Source organism: Asparagus officinalis, chromosome 4, assembly GCF_001876935.1.
Source record: "Asparagus officinalis chromosome 4, Aspof.V1, whole genome shotgun sequence".
NCBI lineage: Eukaryota > Viridiplantae > Streptophyta > Magnoliopsida > Asparagales > Asparagaceae > Asparagus > Asparagus officinalis.
The window spans coordinates 87,653,685-87,667,519 of NC_033797.1; the positions used below are offsets into that span (position 1 = coordinate 87,653,685).

General features: G+C 39.1%; 1 protein-coding gene and 1 pseudogene across 2 annotated transcripts; one reads left to right on the forward strand and one right to left on the reverse strand.

Annotated features, from left to right (window-relative positions):
- Window positions 1–6,467, reverse strand: part of LOC109839021 — a 9,929-nt pseudogene extending 3,462 nt beyond the window's left edge.
- LOC109837821 lies at window positions 7,855–12,046 on the forward strand. Of its 2 annotated transcripts, none has more exons than XM_020406184.1 (4): window positions 7,855–7,985; window positions 10,604–10,914; window positions 11,198–11,491; window positions 11,636–12,046. In XM_020406184.1, exons 2-4 carry the CDS (start codon window positions 10,882–10,884, stop codon window positions 11,879–11,881), a joined length of 573 nt encoding a protein of 190 aa, XP_020261773.1. In that variant the 5' UTR covers window positions 7,855–7,985; window positions 10,604–10,881; the 3' UTR covers window positions 11,882–12,046. The 2 variants fall into 2 exon arrangements, with proteins under 2 accessions (XP_020261773.1, XP_020261775.1); XM_020406186.1 differs by lacking the exon at window positions 7,855–7,985 and adding an exon at window positions 9,207–10,509.

Consider the following 13,835-nt stretch of genomic DNA (forward strand, 5'->3'; position numbering starts at 1 on the left):
CGTTGCGACCAAAAAGTCAACATTCGACGTTCGAAACCCTAGGGTCAACACCGGTCAACGCGTAACCCTAGGTCAACGTGTTGCGATAAAAAAGTCAACATTCAACGTTCAAAACCCTAGGGTCAACGTCAGTCAACGCGTTGTAATCAAAAACGACGTTCGAAACCCTAGGGTTAACGCCGGTCAACGCGTAACCCTAGGTCAACGCCAGTCAACGCGTTGCAATCAAAAAAGTCAACGCACGATGTTCGAAACCCTAGGGTCAACGCCGGTCAACGCGTAACCCAAGGTCAACGCCAGTCAACGCGTTGCGATCAAAAAGTCAACGTACGATGTTCAAAACCCTAAGGTCAACGCCGGTCAACGTGTAACCCTAGATCAACGCCAGTCAACGCGTTGTGATTAAAAAGTCAACGCGAATCAATATATCATGACGGAGGTAGTCAGTTCTAAGTCAACTCGACGACACGAACCAAACTCAACTCATCAGTTTTAGATTTGAGACTTCGACGACGGCCAAGCGATAAACGCAACGCCGAAAGAACTTCAGCTATTCGTCAAAGCATCGAATGGATTAAAAATCAAAGGAGTCAAGAATTGAAGCTAATCACAGGTCCTTTACACCGGTCAAAGGCTGGACCAATCATATCCAAAGTATTCCAGCCTCTTCTATAAAAGAAACGAGTCTGGAACGCTTTGGAGGGGGTATCTGTAGGCATCGAAAATTGCCTATAGGTCTCCACGAACAGCTCAATGCTAAGAAACGACGATGAACGTCACTATCCGATTCACAGAAGTTTGATTGATGTCGGTGAATGCTTGAAGTGAATCGACAAACTACGTAAACCAACGGAATTTCAGAATAACAAAGACACGAACTGATCGGGAACCTCGTATCGTTCACAAACGGTGAAATACCCTTCGTGTCTCATTTGTTCAACTAAGGATATAATCATTGAAGCTTATAGAACTCCTCGTCGACTTTCCAACGCACTTTGAATTGCTCAAATCCGAGTTCGGATGAAGAAGTTACGGCGGAAACGGACGAATGTGCAAAAATAGCGTCTCAGCCTGAATTGAGACACCCCGAGGTGTCTCAGCCCAAACGAGACACCCCAAGGTGTCTCGGCCAAGGCCGAGACACCTTAGGGTGTCTCGGCCTCGCTGAGACACCCTGGGGTGTCTCCAGGCCCAAAAACGGGTTGTTATGTTGTTTTAACCACCCAGAGCCTATAAATACAGGCCTCAGGCCCTCATTTTGGAGATCTGGATTTTTGAAGAATTGGCGAAGCCCTGCCGGATCGAAGATTGATCGAGTTCTTCAACACAGGAGAGAAAACTTCTTCATATCTGCACCGCCCGCATCCGATCCTTAGGGTTATCCCGTTGTGATAATTCTAAGAAGAGCAATTATCTCGCCGTTGTCGAGATAAGCGCTTCTGCTTCTAGATTCCCTCGCAAATCGACGGAGTTCTGGATCTGATCTAACTGTCAGGTAGTCCACGGATATCGACATCCCCGTCACCAGCTAAAGACCCACGCAAGCAAGAAACGACACTGTCAGGTAGTCCACGGATATCGACATCCCCGTCACCAGCTAAAGACCCACGCAAGCAAGAAACGACGAACGGATCTTGCGTTATTTTCGAAAAGTTGTAATCTTTCATTTTTTTTATTGAATATTTTGAATTCTTTGTAAGCAATCCATATTATAATGAATTCTACAATGAAGGAAACTTTCTCCGAAAACACCAGGGTGTGGCGTAGACTACACCCATGGCAGACAGGGCAGATTCTGCCACACCCATGGCAGACACAACACCAGGGTGTGGTGGAGTCTGTTTTGGGTTATTTTTCACGTTTTTCATAATTTCTTCGCCGTTTTCACAATTCTCCACCTTGGCGAAATGTTCCTAACACTGAGCCGATACCAACATGAGCACCAATGTGTCGTCTCTCCAAACTCGGCTGCAACAATGTGGTTGCCTACGTACCCCCTCTCCCAAGGGATCAAGCCGCCCGTAGTTCATCCAAATGGCCGTCAACGGCCTCAACAATCACGAATATGCAACAAGTTTCGACAATGATCAAACTTGTTATTCGGAACCACCTTAGTGAGCATATCCGCTGGATTATCCTTCGTGTGGACTTTCACAATCTCCACATCGCCATCTTCAAGAACATCTCGAACGAAGTGATAACGAACGTCAATGTGCTTCGTCCTCGCATGAAAAACCTGATTCTTCGCAAAATAGATAGCACTCATGCTATCACAATGAATGGTGACGGACCGCTGCGATATACCAAGTTCCTCCAAAAGTCCTCGAAGCCAAATAGCCTCATTCACAGCCTCCGTAACCGCCATATACTCTGCCTCCATCGTAGACAAAGCCATCGTAGACTGTAAGGTGCATCTCCAACACACCGGTGCACGAGTCAAAGTAAACACATACCCCGTAGTAGACCGGCGCTTATCCAAATCCCCGGCATAATCCGAATCCACATATCCAATGCACAACTGCCCACCTGTAGTGCCCCGCTTATAAATCAAACCAACATTGAGCGTACCTCGAATATACCTCAAAATCCATCTCACGGCGTCCTAATGACCCACTCCAGGATCGTGCATGTATCTCGAAACCATGCTCACCGCCTGTGACAAATCCGGCCTCGTACATACCATCGCATACATCAAGCTCCCAACCGCACTCGCATATGGAGTCTTCGACATTAACTCTCGATCTTCAACTGACTTCGGTGAAAGACAAGCTGAAAGCTTTAAATGGGCTCCTAATGGTACACTAATTGGCTTCGTATCCATGCTAACATGAAATTGCTGTAATACCTTCTTCAAATAAGCCACCCGTGTCAAACAAATTATGCCCTTCTTCTTGTCTCTACCGATCTCCATTCCCAAAATGTGTTTGGCCTCACCCAAGTCTTTCATTTTAAACTCATTTGAAGGCTGAACTTTCAACTCATTTATAGCCGACCTGGAAGTTGAGGCAACCAACATGTCATCGATATAAAGTAACAAATAGATGTACGCACCTCCTCTCAACTTGCGAAAATACACGTAAGGATCAAACTGGCTCCGAGTGTACGAATGACCAAGCATAAAACCATCAAATCGCTTATACCACTGTCGAGGACACTGCTTCAAACCGTATAGCGATTTCTTTAACCTGCAAACCAACTTATCTTTTCCTGCAGCTCGGAATCCCAATGGCTGAGTCATATATATTTCTTCATCAAGATCACCATGAAGAAATGTCGTCTTCACATCCAACTGATCTAACTCTAATCCATACTGTGTCACCAAAGTTAGCAGAATCCGAATCGAAGAATGCTTCACCACCGGAGAGAAAACCTCATTATAGTCAATACCTTCCTCCTGTACATAGCCCTTCGCAACCAACCTAGCTTTCACTACCAAAAAATGGGTCTATGGGGACGGTTTATAACCGTCCCGCTAGACAATAAAACCATCCCCATAGGCCTACGGGAACAGTTACTCATCCGATACTTTTACCGCCGTGGTGCTTGGTCTAACGCGACAGTTTATGATCCAAGTAGCACGGTTCTTGAACTGTTCCCGTTTATAACGTTTGGGAACGGTTTACCTATGGGGATGGTTTCGAGTTTGATCTAAGAGGACAGTTTTGTTGTCTATGGGACGGTTTTGTTTGTGATCTATGGGGACAGTTTTTATACCAAAGGAGACGGTTAGCAATGGGGACGGTTTTTAGATGTAAAAATATGGGAACAATTATATATAGCAAAGGGGACGGTTTTCAATTTTTACTGATCAAAGCAAATCATCCAGATATCACACATTAGTCCATCACATACAAAGAAACAATAGTCCAAGTTTTACACACAAACTAACCAAACTTTATTCTTAATATAATGAACAATTCATTACAAGGAATAACAATATTACAACATTAGGATTGAGATTCATCACATGTTTTTGCTTTTGTCCAAAGCACATATCACAATTCCTCCATGATTAAAACAAAGAGCTACTACTTAATCAAAAGATCAAAAGTCTCTATTAATTTGGCAATGGATGAACACGTCAATTGGTAAGAGTTTGTCAGTACCTCAATACGACTGTTACTGGGACCAATACAAGTGTTCCACTGTCAATCTATTTATTTAGATCATGCGCTATACACAATAAGAGAACACAAGGGTGTTCATCATCTGGAACAAGTGTGTAAGGGTAACGTATGCGTGCAATTATGCACAACTATGTAACTGGAACGAATAGAAAAAAAATTCCTGACTTCCTTTCCATTCTTCACCAGGCTTCAGAGTGATAGGCCTCTCGACAGCGGCACCCTCTATGCATATCATGCGCTTGTACTCATCACGTCCAATCAGAGTGATAGGCCTCTCGACAGCGGCACCCTCTATGCATATCATGCGCTTGTACTCATCACGTCCAAAATCTGTCATGGCTTTCGCCTTCTTATCCCAAGGATTCCATACTACTGCAGGGAACAAGATAAATATATGCCATTGAGAATGTTGAATTAAATACTTATAAATTCAGAGTTACTTTCAGTAAATTGATGATTAGGATCTCCAAAGATATTAGGAAAATAAGACGAACTAGTTCTAGTTATAACAGTAGCCTTCCAGATAGTAGAAGCAAAAGAAAGAGGCAAGTATGAAGACAGAGGTTCACCAGCATCTGGGAGCCCCTCTTTATGCAAGACTATCTTCCTTCTCTTCTGATGATCAATTATCGCAATCCTGTTTCGTGTAAATAAGATAAATTCTGTCCACCTTTTTACGTGGCAAAAGGTGTTAGACTCAAATGGTACAATGAGTAGCAGTCTAATAATTCTATGCTTTCTAGTCACCTCGGCAAAAGGTGTTAGACTCAAATGGTACAATGAGTAGCAGTCTAATAATTCTATGCTTTCTAGTCACCTCAGATTCAAAAGTAAGAGCATCTCCTTGTTCTGAGTAGCAGTCTAATAATTCTATGCTTTCTAGTCACCTCAGATTCAAAAGTAAGAGCATCTCCTTGTTCTGTGAAACATTCATTTCCCTTCAGGTTGTCAAGGTAATACATTGTCTCCATTCCTTCAACACGTATTTCACTGAAACAAGAAGTCTAACTCAATAAAAAAAACTCACTAAAGTCATAACTAAATATCTCATTATAGTTCTCCGTACATATGAGTATCATAATGAACTGATGATACTGGAAGAACTGCTGACTAACTGAGAAACACGTGCAAATACACATATATGCTAATTGCAGTAAAACAAGAAGATCAAAGTGAGTAATTGAGAAATTTCCATTTTCCACAACACTCATTCAAGGATTCATATGGAAGTCTTTTCTAGTGATTGGTATTCTCATTGGCAATCTATGACTAGATATTAGGATCCACCACACCTAAATGAGACCTATTATTCACCAAGGATAGTTTATAATGCTCCGCCAACATCTAATTTCTACTGCCACTCTAGGGGACAATACTATTCACCAATACATGATTAAAAATTAAATTAGAACCCAAGCCCAATACTGATTGCTTTCAAGATATAGATTCCTTATATGTGATATTGCTTGTTAAACAACACGTGCTAGCTTTGAAGGTGTGGGAATCTTCTTTCATGCAGCCTATAACCTCCTTGTTTTCAGTCATATCAACCTAGTGAACCCCTTGAATTAAACATCCATATCCAATCATATCAACCTAAAAATTAGTCATAAATGCATTCAACCAGCCACCAGACCCAAAACCTCGACAGATTCCATTACTTTGTATGCTCCCTATTGAAGTGAATTCTGTTAATTCGTACCTTATAAAATATCATGCAAGTCACATCAAAAGTTTTCATTGACTTGGCTCTGGTGGTAGTTTCGTGTAAAGTTAGAGGTAGCACAATTGAGTTATGTACGAAATTGTGGTACAGATTAAAATCCTTGTTCATGATAGTAATTGGGAGCATTTTTTGTCTAGCCTTCATTGAATATACCAATCACCAAAACCATTTTAGAGAACTCTGACATCGTCATCAACATATATTTACAAGAATCAATGAGAAAAATAGCAAGTAATTTACAAACCTGATATCAGAAACCAAAAAGTAACTGTAGTATGCTAATGTAAATGAGAACAGCTTCCCATTTGCGTTGGTATTTCTAATGCGTGAAATAACTTTCAAATCTCCTTTCAGCGTCAAAGAAATCCTTGACGTAATTCAAAACTGCAACACAATTAGAAATGTCATTAGAGTCACTGTCATTAAAAAGAAAGCCTTATTTTTGCATGGAACAGAACCGATACTGTGAGATCAGATGCGGTTTCTAACTTTCTAATATGCATAGAAGTGTTGCTTCTTATTTATTAATAAGACAGGAATACACAATTCTTACATGCATACTTGAGATCAATAATATGATAGTACACCTCTTACATTACAGCTTCCACATTCATTTCGTGGTGGAGGTAAACTGCATCTACGAAACAAAGTTACAATACCTCAAGCTTGTCATCGCTAAAATTGCAAATAAAACAATGCACGTCAGCACATAACCTCAAACAATGAACTAAATTTTCACATTTTTCAACTGCTTAGACTTACTTTTTTCGACCATGAAAACACTGATGTGTATTCAAAGATGCTGACATATATTAAAACACAAGACTTCTCATATATTAAAACACTGACCGTGAGCTAATGGGTAGTAGCAACTTTGATGTGTATTTTTGCTTAAAATTGGGAGCTTTGAGCATTCACCGTTCACTGTTGAAACATAAAAATTGTATTATAAAAAAATCTTACGTAATTGTACGAACTACACATGGAGCATAAAAATTGTATTATAAAAAAACTTATGTAATTATACATACAATATTACAATTACATGGATGAACAAAATATTCTAAACATTTGATTTCATAGAGGGGAAAAATCATGGGCCTACAAAGGGAATAGTGTGTTTCCCCAATTGAAACAGGTATTAAATATATCATGCTTGCTCAAACCGAATGCAAATACTGCAGCTTGAAACTAAATAGTACGTATAAGCACATGTAGAAATATACTTGCATGCAGAAAATCCAGATTCTCAACTAATTTCTGCTAGACTTCCCATAGCCTTTTGTAGAAATATACTTGCATGCAGAAAATCCAGATTCTCAACTAATTTCTGCTAGACTTCCCATAGCCTTTCTCTTGGAAACTAAATAGTAGGTATAATCCAGATTCTCAACTAATTTCTGCTAGACTTCCCATAGCCTTTCTCTTGGAAACTAAATAGTAGGTATCTATAGAAATATCACTAGTACAAAACATATCAGTCCAAACGGTTATTAGAACTATTTGGGCAAGTCAAAATAGTCTAAATGGTTTAAACCGTTTGGATTAATTATTCCAAACGGTTTAAACCGTTTGGACTATTGAATAAAACCAAACGGTGATTCCAAACGGATTAAACTGTTTGGGAGCCCAAACGGTTGAAACCGTTTGAGAGTTGTGTTAAATTTCATCCCCAAGTTAACACCGCACCCTCTCAAATGCCTCCCCAGAAATTTCATCCCCAAACCGCACCCTCAAATTCCCCTCCGCCAAAAAATTCACCTCCGCCTCCTCCTCATCTTCGCCGGCCAACGCCTTGATCAAATCGACCTCCTTGTAAAAGTAAAGGGTCCTACGTGAAAAGTTACAAATCGACCTCCTTGTAAAAGGCGGCTGCAGTTGCCACCCAAAATGAGAACAGAGGGAGGGCTTAATTCGATCGATCGATCGATTCGAGTTTCCAAATCAAAAAGAAATCCAACGAAATGGCGGGAGAAGGAAGCGGAGCTTCTAACGTGCTATTGTCGGCGGCGGCGGAGGATTTAGGGGTCGGATAGAGCGCTACTTGTACAGCGGCGAAAAGAAGCATGTTTTCGGCGGCATCGTCATCATCGGAGTTATCTTCGGCCTCCCTTGGTTCTTCAAGAGTCGAGGTAAAACCCTAAACCCTAAAAAACTTTATTCGAAAATCCCTAATTATTCGAACCCTAATAAGGTAGATTGTATTATTCCTCCATCTTCTCGTCTATTCTCCGTGATTCCCCTGAAAATTTGCTTCTTTTAGTATTTAATCGTAGAAATGTATTGAACCTTTGTACCATGCTTCATTATTGCTCCCCCTTATTGTTCTATGTAAAATTCAGATAACATACTGTGAGATCCTTGTGTTGAACATACGCTGTGCAGTTATAGACCTTGTTTTTCTCGATTTTAAAAAGATTTCAATAGGTCTGTTTTAATTTGGAATTCGGTGTTGCTGTCTTCCCTAAATTCATGTGTTTGAGATTGCATCGGTCCAACGTAATTTCATATGTTTGTTATTATTAGATGCACATGAATCAAGTTGAGCTTCAATTTTTTTTTTATATTTATGATTGTAATCAAAGGAAACTATGTTTTAAGAAATAGGTTAGTTAAGTTGGTCACTTGCCCATTTTTCGTATGAAGAATTGATCACATTGCGTTCGTCTAGGGGGGAGATTTGCGTAGCACTTAGCATGCGCATAATTTTGTCTAATAGCATTTCTTTGAGATGAGTGGAGACATATTACAGTTCAAGCAGGTTTCCTTGGTAGCACTTCACTTACCCTGATGGGGCTTCCACTGTATTTTCTTTATCTTGAGATTTTAGTTTTACCCTTCCATTATGCTTTTCTGGTAAAAATTGAAGAGTTATGGATTGGTTGTTAACACGGTCGAAGGCTTTTGACATTTAACAACATTGCGATCATAAACAAGTTAGAAGCTGAGGTTTGAAGTATTGGTTGATACCAGCATTTTAATCTTTGTTTTGAATCTTGTGTTCATTTTTCTTTATCTTTTTTTTTCAAATCTTGAGTGATGCAATTATGAGCTACTTTAACTTCTGGACATGGCCCTGTACTTAGAAAGGTTACATTTACCCCTTTATTTCTTTGTTCTGGCATGGTATACATATGTACTTATTCAGTCAATATCTCTGATAGCTTTTTAATGATTTAATCATTATTTTGAGGCATCATAGCTATAAATACTTGAACTATAGTGATAGCTTTTTAATGATTTAATCATTATTTTGAGGCATCATAGCTATAAATACTTGAACTATAGTTGCATGTCATGTGTCTAATCATTATTTTGAGGCATCATAGCTATAAATACTTGAACTATAGTTGCATGTCATGTGTCTGCTACAGATCTTGCTTATTATTCACCTCGGTTATTGGTTCATGAAAACAGAAAATGATTTTCTAATTTTTTATGTCATCATTATTTAATCAACATAAATTTTCAATTCAATTGTGTGGGTCTGATCAAGTAGAATCTTTACTCTGTTCTCCTATGCATTGTGTAGACTCCTCTACAGATCCAGTATATTATTTGCTCCTGCTGTTGTCTTTGAAGAACCACTTCATGATGTTAGATTAATTTATTTCAAGCAAAACCAGTTTGGTTGTACAAGTTTGATCATTCAATCTTCACTTAAGGCTCTCGGTTTTGTTGTTCATTATGTCTGCCTTTTTCCTCCGTTTTTATGAACAAAAGCACCATGGATTTTCAGCCTGTCTGTTTTGATTGCTAATCAGCAAACATTTCCAATTCAGCTGTGTACATGACTAAGTATAAACTTCATTTTGTATCTCATTCTTCTGTATATCACCTCCCTTCTACAGATCTGTTATTATTTCCTTGCTGTTGTTGTATGAACTACACCAGACACCATATGTTTTTTGTTCATTTATTTCAATTGTTACTTGGTAACTTTTCCGAAGCACATCGGCTAATCTTATTGAACGTACTTACCTCTCTCAAAATGAAAATACCTTCTACTTTTTTTATTTTGCAACAAATGATCATAACCATGTATAACTTAAGCTCGCTTCCACAACAGTTATTTCACTTGTATCGTTTCTTATTCATCATATTCCTTATTATGGTGTGTTTGGATGGAGGGTGGAGGAGGAAAGGGGAAGAGGAATTTGGATTTAACCTTGTTTGGGAGTTCTATTAGGAGGGTAGAGGAGTAGAAGTTAGGGAAATTTTGCACTAAAATCTTAACCCCCCAAATTGGGGAGTAAAGGAGGGGAAGGGAACAGAAGGAAAAGTTTAATCTTCCTTCCCTTCCCTTAGTGATCTCCCAAACATGTCATAAGTATTCTGACATATAACTTGTAAATTTCATATAATCATGGCATAAAACTTTGTATCTGTTTTTCTGAAACATCACACAACTAAGGCATGTTTTAATACTGTTAAATTCTACTTAAAACTTCCCATAAGCTTAAGCCCGATGCTGAAAAGGGTGAGAAGGCATGGCCTCTGTACCTCAATAATAGGGGCCGTCCCATTGGTGACTATACTGAGAAATGGGGAAAGTATGTGGGGGCGGAGAACCGTGTGTACTGCAAATATCCTCTCCATTTAGAATGGGGTGATGAACATAATAGGTCATTTGACGATTTCTTTATAAGATGTCAGGTATAATTATATTTGTATTTTGATTTATCCGATTAATTTGTTATCATTTGGTACATAATATTTTAACCATGTGATTCGTTTATTGAATTTGCAGAAGGATTATGAGTTTCTCCTCGTGGATCCTAATCAGCCTCTCTCGGATCATATTGTTTATCGAGGAATGAAGTCTCAGCTGCAGGAGAGGGTCCGATATAATAGGTGTCAGGTAAAACATGAGTGTTATGAGGTGTGGAAAAATACTCCCGAAGCAGAGAGGGAGGCTCTTTGACGTACTCTGGTGTTTTTTTGGATTGATAAAGACTCATGAGCTACATTGTGCATATATTATGATTCAGAGGGCGTACTCCGACGTTTTCTTAATTTGGTCCAGTCATGTGCATCGCACGGGTAACAACTGAATTAATGGTAAGAAAAGCAAAATATCTAACCCTTTGAAAGGTGAAACCAAAAGACATAAGGATCGATTACTTTTCCTATACCTACCTAACACTAAAAAACAAAGTATGGTTTAGCTGCTTATATATCATCACCAGCTAGTAAAATTCCTTTTGATAATCATGTGAGTAATTCTATGATGCAATGCCGGTCTTAGTTGACTTCTATGATGCAATGCCGGTCTTAGTTGACTTATATTTGAATATCTACTCTTGCCTTGTTGACTTATATTTGAATACTTTGTATTGTGTAGGAGCGGGTCATCGAAAAGGCAACCTCGTCAGGGGTCGATTCAACCCCAGAGGATGATGCACTTTCTTTCATCCAGATGTTAGATTCCTTGCACGGAGGGCATCACGGTGGTTATGAAAGAGCTATGGGCATTGGTGTCACTCGGTCTTATTTGAGGGCGTCCAACATATCAGAAATCGGCACTTCTAATCAGGAGCTACGTCGCGAGGTTGTTGATCTTAGAGCTCGGGTATCTGAGATGGACAGTCTTAGGGAGGAGCTTAGGTTTCAGATGCATTGGATTAATAACAATATGGTACATATGCTAATATACACACTCGTATACACATGTACGCTAGCATACACATATACATACATCTAATACTTATATACACATAAACATATGCATAGACTTAACACTCAGTCACGTATATACTCATACATTGCTATTACTTTACAGGTTAATTCTCAGGGCGATTGTCATGCTCACACTCCTAATGATCCACCATCTTTTACTCGTCCTGTTCTAATTCCTCAGCCCGCTGCCAATATACTACATTCTGCTCATCCTGCTTCGACTTGTAATACTTCTACTTCCAGTGCTCAAGGTTTATCACAGGAGAATCTTGTTAGGATATTTGCAGACTTGAGGCGTTCAGGTTTGTCCCAAGAGGACATTCTTCGAGGAATCTCTTCTTTTCCTTGACTTGATTGATTATGTTGTGTATTTTGGATATTAGAGACAAATATATAATATTAGATGCTTTTCATTGTGAGATATTGAGTAATCATTATGTATGTATATGTTTTGTCACTAAGTATATTGAGTAAACATTGTGTATGAATATATAGCATTGGATATTTAGCAAAGTATGAGAATATTTTGATTTCATTGTGAGATGTTGAGTACTTATTGTGAGATGTGTATACAAACAGGTAGATAAATAAAGAAGCTAAAATTTTTAAACTATTAAAATAAATAGCCAAACGGTTATATCCGTTTGGGCTAACTTTTGCCCAAACGGTTATACCCGTTTGGGCAAATATTAGCCCAAACGGTTGTAACTGTTTGGGCATTTCTTGGCCCAAACGGGTTTAACCGTTTGGGCTAATAATTGCCCAAACGGGTATAACCGTTTGGGCTAAATTTTGCCCAAACGGTTATATCCGTTTGGCGCAGTTTTACAGCCCAAACGGTTGTAAACGTTTGGGCAACATCCCAAACGGTTAAAACCGTTTGGGCGACCGTTGGGGACAACTTGTCCCCAACGGCTTTAGCCCAAACGAGTTTTTTATGTCGCCCAAACGGTTGTAACCGTTTGGGAGGGGGTTTTCCCAAACGGTTCCAACTGTTTGGGCTGACCTATTTTATACTAGTGTATATTTGCATGTAGAAAAGGATAGGTATAAGTAAAAGAAAATCCACCAGATTCTGAACTATTTAAACTACAATGGGTCAAAACCACTGATATACTTACTCATTAATAATGGTACGCTATAGAAAGAACTCGATAAACCCGATCAAAGACCGCTCTACCCTTGAATGAGTTAAATAAAAGGGAAGTTTAGTAATTGATGCACTGAAAAAGAAATTTACTCGCGTTGGTGCACCATTAATACAGTTGGTGTTCTGATATTTTCACTCCAAAGTTGTTGCAGCCACTTGCTATCAAATTTAATAGGGCTTTGCAATTAATTTCTTTCACAATGAAAATCGTTAATCGAACTTTCAATGCACATATCCTATCCCAAAATTAAATTATAATTAGTTGGCAGCAGGAAAATGAATAAATGAGAGAGACTCCATGCAATATCGTTGTCAGTATTAATTATTGATAGACAGGAATTAATCTCTCTTGTTAGTTTATTTGAAAGAATATTATATCTGAGGTGTACATTTTGCTCATAAATTGGAATAACCAAGTCCGGATAGTTCAAATCTAATGGAATTCAATTTACTACGATATCTCAATTTTTAAGGATAGACAATACGTTAATAGTTTGCTGTATAATGAACAAAATCGAGTGGAATTCAATAAAATAAAGTTCCACGGTAACTAAAGAATACAATCGGGATCTGTATCTCAAATTTTCATAGTTACAAAATCATAAGCTGCAATCTTGCACAAATTCTAAGTTCTTTAAACTACTAATTCATACTCTAAACATAAAGAAAATAACAAATTATACTCAACCCATATACGCAAAACATAAAGCCCTAATTTGTGAAGGCCAAACGGACAAAGCCCTAATTTGTGAAATCAGATTTTACCCTGCTCAGTAAAGATGTAGAATTGTCAACCACTTTCAATGATCAGCCGTGACAACGAAGCCCTAATTTGTGAAATCAAATAAAATTTTCATTAAATAGTGAAAAAAAAGAAAAATTGAAACCCTAGTTTGATGATTGAAAAGGAGAGAGATATGTACCCCAAATCGCAGGATGCTTGATAGGGGATGGCAACGTGAGGCGCGACAGACGGGGTAGGTGCAGCGGACTGGGGAGACCCGAAGGACGAAGTCGAGATGGCCGGCGGCGGACGGGGGTGTCGACTAGAGGAGAGGCGCGGTGGACGGGGGAGTCGACGAGAGAGAGGCGCGGCGGACGTGTGGGAGTGAGAAAACCCTAGAAGCGATCGAAGAAGAAAAGGATAAGTTGT